The sequence below is a fragment of the Vanacampus margaritifer genome, chromosome 3 (assembly GCF_051991255.1).
Source record: "Vanacampus margaritifer isolate UIUO_Vmar chromosome 3, RoL_Vmar_1.0, whole genome shotgun sequence".
Lineage (NCBI taxonomy): Eukaryota > Metazoa > Chordata > Actinopteri > Syngnathiformes > Syngnathidae > Vanacampus > Vanacampus margaritifer.
This window is the reverse complement of record NC_135434.1, coordinates 9,048,356-9,055,626: the sequence shown is the minus strand read 5'-3', so window position 1 is coordinate 9,055,626 and position 7,271 is coordinate 9,048,356. Positions and strand designations below refer to the sequence as shown.

General features: G+C 38.5%; 1 protein-coding gene across 1 annotated transcript; it reads right to left on the bottom strand.

Moving 5' to 3' along the window:
- Positions 1-796: 796 nt before the first annotated feature.
- Positions 797-7,271, bottom strand: paip1 (poly(A) binding protein interacting protein 1). The gene is made up of 11 exons (XM_077562372.1): positions 6,876-7,271; positions 5,175-5,326; positions 4,888-5,085; positions 4,503-4,615; positions 4,305-4,416; positions 3,559-3,684; positions 3,357-3,463; positions 3,173-3,287; positions 3,052-3,106; positions 2,818-2,902; positions 797-1,497 (listed from the first exon to the last, which is right to left on the bottom strand). Exons 1-11 carry the CDS (start codon positions 7,084-7,086, stop codon positions 1,407-1,409), a joined length of 1,365 nt encoding a protein of 454 aa, XP_077418498.1. The 5' UTR covers positions 7,087-7,271; the 3' UTR covers positions 797-1,406.

Here is a 7,271-nt window from a genome sequence, read left to right as displayed (position 1 = left end):
TGCAATGAGATCCTTCCGAATTTAGAGCCTTATGTTGCACCCAATTGCCAACAGAGGGCGCACAGAAACCACTTTCAAGTTGGACTGGCTCTTCTTACTGGGGAGTTCTCCATCTGAAAGAGACAGAACATCTGCCTGATGTTTAAGATTAAGTAAACAATGCAGTCATAATTGTACAATACAAATAGGATATGATACACACTATATTATACAATTTCAATATGAGAAAAGCACAACAGTCTGCTGCTAACTACAAATTCAAACGGCAACGAGCGCAAAATAAAAACAAATAACAGTTTTACCCATCTTTGCAAGAGTTTGGAAGACTGTGATTTTGTCAATTTTCTTGGGTGCACTGAAGCTCATTTTGAAGGCTATTTGGAGCTCAAAGATGGCAACAGAGAATGTGACAAACTTTTATTACAGGAGGAAATGGTTGTGTATTCAGTTACGGAATGCTTTAATCAAATACCAAGTGGTGTTGATAAGAAAGCGGCGCAGATTAATTAAGAAAAGGTCAACAATCGTGATTAGAGTATGAGAAAGTGGTGCCATCTGCCTTAACAGATATAAGATAATCATACATTACAGATAACGCTAGCCGCTGAATTTATGAACATCATGGCAAGACGTTAGCAGATTCAAACAGAGTGGGGGCCTCCTGCTCCAAGAATGAACAAACCTTCACCAAGTTTACACATAAAAGTACAGGTTACAAAACACATACACTTTTAAATATACATTAGAAATAAATTTACCTTAACAAGCTATATACACAAACAAAACGAACACAATGTGACATTATAAAGAGTTTTATTGCAGGCAAACAAAACTATAAATAATATGTGCACACTATATATAAAACAACATTCTTTTATACAGCCTCTCAGGATTTTTAACAAACCGTCTGAGTCTCAGATGACAACGAATGCTTAATGTAGTCAATGGACTTGAGACACCGACTGATGCCTACATTCATGTTTTCTTTCTTTTTGACATATATACTTACAGATTTCTGATGCTCACCTACTGTAGATTTGTGCACGTTGAACAAATTGGGAATAATTCTGAGAAAAACAAAACACCACTGCACTCTGTGTCTCTCTTGGTGGTTACTTTGGCCTTAAACTACTTTCAAGAAGGCTAAATGATACTTCTGCAACAAAACAAAACAAACAATGTAAATGTCCAGGAACCAAGAAAATATATGTAAATACCTCAACTTTTTTTTTTTTCCTGCCTTGTTTAATCTACTCTGACTGGACACAAAGTGTCAGAAGTGCATCTATGAACAGCTTTTCTCGAAACGCTTATTGTTTACAGTCAGATAATATTTGAAGGCTATGAGACAGTAGCTTGTTTTGCTTCACAACTTGACGGCAAAGTACTTGGAGTGGCCCCTGGTGTCATTGCTGTCGTTTCCTCTCTGACTCTAAACAGAAACTCTCAAAGGCTTCTTCGATCTCGGGATCCATCTCGTCGTCAGAGTCGTCGTATCTGTGAACACAATAGGAAACATTTCGTTTTTCTCAGAATCTTTACGGATATATGTGGTCTTGTTGTTGTGGATAAAGTTAAACAAATATAACACGCAGGTCAATCCAATTGCATTTTGAGTTCTACGACAAGCCCCTTATGAGCTGCGTTCTTACGGTGACATGAGGACATCATAGGAGGGTCGGAGTTGCAATCAGCAAACTACAGCCACATACAGCCCACATCGTTCTTGAATAAGGCCATTATCTTGTAGTTCCTATTGGTTGTGCTCATTTAGGAGTTTTTGTCCCCAAGGATTGGTCATTAAAATGCATCTTATTTTTTTTATTTTGAAATAATAAATAATATATTTATTACTTGTAAATACATTAAAAAAAACACTTACATTTTCTTCTTTTAACATTTTTTACAATTATTTTAGCACTTTGAGATCTCTTGTAGATGTAAAGTGCGTTACAAATAAAAATTATTATTATTATTAAACATTTGTGTATCAACATTTACTATTTATATATTTTATTAAATTGATTAATAATGATTTAATTCTACATGATAAAAGTTAAACATGAGAAGGAATTATTTTATTATTAAACTGAACAATTTTGCCTAAACATTTTAAACATATGTTTTTCCTTTTACCTGATCTATGAATAACCTGGCCCACTTATCCATTAAAAAATGAAACGTAGGACTTAAGCGCCAAGGCTTGCTCACTCCTAGGCTTTTTAACTTATTCACTCTCAGCCATTTTCACTGAAGTAACCCCCTTCGCTCCCGGCTGGTTTACTGGATTTTGACTGACTTTGCAAGGCCAACAGAATATTGTGTTCTATAGCTATGAAAAACATGCAACCTACCCAAAGAAAGATTAGAGTCTTCTTTCATCAGGGAAAAAAAGTATATTTCTATCCGATTCTATTTTTGAGCAATTAGCATTAGTATAGGTTTCATTATTCACATATCAGTTTCAAACAGTGGGAGAAACAGCTTGTTGCAACATGGCCCTGATTGATTTATTATCCTCTGCTGCCACCTGCTGGCCGTTTTTGTAATAACTTCCATTGTTTCATGCATTCTCTTCAGTTCAGAGGCTGCATCAAAGCCTTTTCTGTATGCTAGAGCATAAAAAAAAAAAAAACATTTTAATTTTTTTTAAATAAATACATATTTAGGAGCAGTGTAATATTTAAAATGGAATGTATTTATACGTTTTTGGGAGCAAAGGAGTTAATTCTGCTATTGGCTACAAACTGAACTTGAAGAGATGTCGTGTGAATACCAAACAAATCTAATAAAAACAAATTAGATACATCTACTTACTCATCATTTTCAGTTTCATTTTCCCCACCGACATCATAGAAATAGTCTTGCTTTTCCATGATTTCCTGGTATTTCTCAGCATATTCTGTGAAAGCAAAATAGTCCCACTTAGCAGATAATTTTTTTTTTTCTAGTAAGACCCAGTCCCGCTTACTTGAACAGATGAAACGCAAACATCACCAAAGTAGTCTGAATTGGGTTATTTCTACCTCCACTGACACGTCACATTTTTACCTGGGTCTGCTGCTGTAAAAGGAGTTCCGTCCTCTGTGTAGAAGGTGGGCTCATTCTGTCGGAAAAAGCGGAGATAATTAACGAATAAAGAAGGAGGAGTCCAGTACATGTCAACACTCACCATGAAGTAGTTTGGGTCATTGTCAGGCGTAGCGTTGCTGGTCACTGCAGCGCACACTCTTCCCCAGTCACTGGACCTCAGCTCTACCAGCTTCAGAAGCATTTGTCGCACATCCCTGAGGCGGAAAGTAGACTTCATCATACTACTCCATTGAAACAACATGTTGAGCTGCTTACAAACACACCTACTGCATGTGGCATCCAGTACAATCGTTTCTATCCTTTGGATCAGCTCTTCCATGAATGTGTCTCCTCTTTCTTTCCAAGCATCGTCCAAGGCGGAACCTGTCAGCTTGAAAAAGTGGAGGAAAAAAGAAATCATTATACTTGCCAACTGTTAAATTCAATCGAGCAAAATAAGTGAGTAGGGCATTAAAGCTTTGGAACCTTGAGCAATTTGACAGCACAGATGATGTTTGCATCCACAGGACTGGAGAGCAGAGTGTTTAAGAGCTCTTTCAATGCGAGCAGGAGAATATGAGCTCGAGTCAAAGTTCCTTTGCTGCTCTTTAACTAAACGAAAACAGAATGAAATGCCTTTACACACATGGCGTTGCACGGTGTTCCGCCAGTCAATCACATTGCACATATATTAATCCTATAAAGCCAAACGTATCATATTAAGTCATTTTGAGCCCTCTATTTCATTAGTATATTTTCCCCCCATTAAAACCCAGACGTATATGATCTGATAAATGCATTGCACGGATAATCCATTAGAGGGCAGTATCACGCAGCTGATGGCTTTTCCAGCAACCTTGCAAGATTGCCTCAATTGAGAAAGGAGAGATACATACTTATTACAGTGGGAAATGTTCTTTCTGATTTTTGAAAATACTAATATGTTTGATATGTCTGTTTCTTATTATATTTTTGACAGTTACAAATGTATGAATTTAAAGCATTGTGACTGGATGCATCCAATATGACACAAATCAAAAGTGTCACATGTGGAAGTTGATTTTCCAAAAATGTTTTTGTTTGTTCAAAAGGACCAATAAATACTCTAGTTACAAATAATCTGAATTTCTTTCAAATATTTCATGGTTCAGGCTTTATAGGGTTAAAAAACAAAACAAAAAAACACATCTCAGATTAGATTAGACTCTTTTGACTGAATTACGACTTCTTACCTCCAGATGAAGGTAAAGCTCTCCAAGAAACAGTACGAACGCATGGAACTTCTTCTGTGTGGCAGGGTCTCCTTGCACGGCTTTATCCCTCTGCTCAAATTCTTTTTGACACCTGCAACACACAATACGCTGTTGTTGTATGGGGAGAAAACTGTGAATGGCCGGAGACTCTTATCGTAGAAGTGAATTTGATTTTACTTTCGCAGGAGCAGCTGACGAAAGTTACCGCTGGGTGGGCTGAGGTTGAGATGATGCGACAAGTAGTTACAAAGTCGTGCGCCTGTGTAAGCGAAGTTGGGAATGGCGGTGGACTGCAATGAAAAGGACAAGAAATCACATTTCAGCGTCTGTGAGATACTTCTGCTTGTTTTGCATATAACGCAGGGTAATACAGGACTCATATTAGGGCAGAGCAATTTTGAAAAATAATGTAATTGCAATTCCCACTCCCCTCCCCTCAAATATTGTTGTTGCGAAGGTTCCACCTTAACTGCTCCAAATTTTACACTAGCTCATGTGCATGTAGACACCTATTATAAGGTTAAAAACAAAATTGAGCTATACCGGGCATGAACAGCCATACCTCTGTGTAGATCAGCTCCACCAGCTCTGCCAACAATTCCACTGTAGTGACGTAAGAATTAAGCACGCTTGTTATGTGTTCAACGTCTGACTCAAACATTCCAGGTGAGGAGCTCAGGTGGCAAAGGAAGTCCCGCACCATGTCGGCCAAGGACGGAGGGATGAAAGTCTCATCATTGTCCTCATAAAAAGTCTGGACCTTAATAAGAAAAGGCAAGAAAACATGAGCCACTCATAATTTTGACATTGTTTTAAAAGGAAAAAAAAAGGCCTGATCATGCTACTTACGTCATTTTGGTACACAGCAGTCGGGAAAAACTCTGGAGCACTGGCGGAGAGCTTGGACGACTCAACCAAGGAATCCAAATTATCAGACCCCATGGACACAGAAGGGCCGTTGGCATTTACACTGTTCTGGCCTACGCTCTGTCTTTTACTGTCTGAAAGTAGTAGATGGGAGATTGGTGACAACTGAGTAAACCCCAACAATTCAATCTCTTGTACTAGTTTACATAGTATATCTTACTTATATAGTGTCAATTTACCACACCAGTAATCTTAAGGCAGTTTTTATAAGTCACAGGTCTTGTATGTCCTCACAAATCAACAGAACCCCCCCCCCCCCCCCCCAAAAAAAAAGCAACTGTTGACATTAATTCTTACTGAGAAGCGGACATGAGTGGAATCGTTTTCACATTGAGCTCCATATGACATGAGAGCAGCCTTGTAGAAAGCCATCATGAAGTCAATCATGCAAAAACATTTCTATAAACATAATGGCCAAACTGTCCATTTAGAAATTGCAAAGGCAGCAATTTATCGTAATGTTGGAAACTTTTGACCCGAGTGACGTGCTTCCAAGCTGCAAATATTTTGCCGTAGTCGCCTGCCTCCTCTGGCCCATTTTATGCTAAATTTTTAAACATTTGAAATTTAATTAAACATTGTGTTTATATACCAGCACAATGCTTTGACAAATTTTACTTTTTTTTCCTCCAAGAGGAAATGCTAATATTATTTTTTACATTTTCTGTTAAGAAAAATATAAATTTAAGAAGAAGTTGGCCCAAGTTTGGAAAATTTTATTTATTTTGACCTTTTTCACAATACCGTGGTGCATTGAGATATGAGTTTAATCAATCAATCAATCATTCATTCTACAGACCCAAGACAAGAGAGTAGGGAGGTGGCCATGTTCTTCTAGGCAAGAAACTGTTAGATGCTCAGTGTGTTGTCATGCTGTAGTAGCCACAACTGGTTCCTTCTTGCTATAATGAACGAAACAAAAGTCACAGGATCTCTTTATAGATGTGCTGGTTGATCGCTTGGTCCACACTTAAGGGGAAAAAAATTGCAACTTGGGTTTGAAATATGTTTTTTTTGTGTGACTCCACTCCAGTCCAGTCCTGGAACTTTCCTGACAAACGTCATATGCGTTTCACTTTCTGCAATGAGTGATAAAAATATTTAATCTTTCTGGTGATTTTTCTTTTTTTTTTTTAAGATTCGACACAGCCTATGAAAAATGCACTATGGCATTTTTGTACACAACATAGCGAGTCTTGCAGTATGTTGGACTGATTTTGCAACACTGGTCACCTGACCATAGAGTTATTATCTGTCTGTGCAGGTTTTACTTAGATATCTCATATTTAAGAGGTGCTCAAACACCAATTATAGCTATTGGCAAACGTATAATTTTAATTTGAAGCAACGTCATCACCTACGACACGACATAAAAACGCTAATGCTAAATTAGCTCCACTCGGAGTTATTTTTGGCTCGCTCGTGATGACACTTCCACATTTGGACGTGGCGAAAGTCGTTTGCCTTTAAGTGAAATGAATACTTACGTGGCATGTGTTTAAATAGAAGTCACGCATTTTGGCCTACGGTAGTGTAACAAAACAGGTGCAAGTTAAGAGCACAGATTCAAATATGAAAGCTAAAGGCTAACTAGCGTTAGCCATCTGTGTGTACGCTCCTTACCGCCGCTACCACCTGCAGCGCCATTTTCAGTGGCCGTGCTAATGTTGCTGTCCCCGGGAGCTGGGTATGTTCGAGGCTGTCTCAAAGGTTCCCTTTGATTGAAAAATGTTACGTGACTGTCGCTGTCCCAACCTGTACTCGGGAGTGTGGTGTCTGCTGGAAGATTTCGGCTTCTCCCTGCTCCGGGAGCTCTGTTAAAATTCTCGTTCATGTCCCGCTTGCTTTTTCCGCTTTACCCCTCAGAAGAAAACATCTACAGGCAAGGCGGAAAGTCTGTTTTCCCAAACAGATCCTGGTTGTTTTGACGCGCTGCTCCCTCGGTTAGATGACCATGTTGTCGTTTAGACCATTATTAACTTTTTGGGGGCCACTTCCTGACAACAAACCCACAGTTGT

Excerpts from the sequence above, each read along its gene's own strand:
- paip1 (XM_077562372.1), bottom strand. The coding sequence starts at position 7,086 with ATGAACGAGAATTTTAACAGAGCTCCCGGAGCAGGGAGAAGCCGAAAT. Across the intron at positions 5,327-6,875 it reads CGCTGCAGGTGGTAGCGGCG|ACAGTAAAAGACAGAGCGTA; the intron begins GTAAGGAGCGTA and ends TACTACTTTCAG. Across the intron at positions 2,903-3,051 it reads TTTTACAGCAGCAGACCCAG|AATATGCTGAGAAATACCAG; the intron begins GTAAAAATGTGA and ends TTGCTTTCACAG.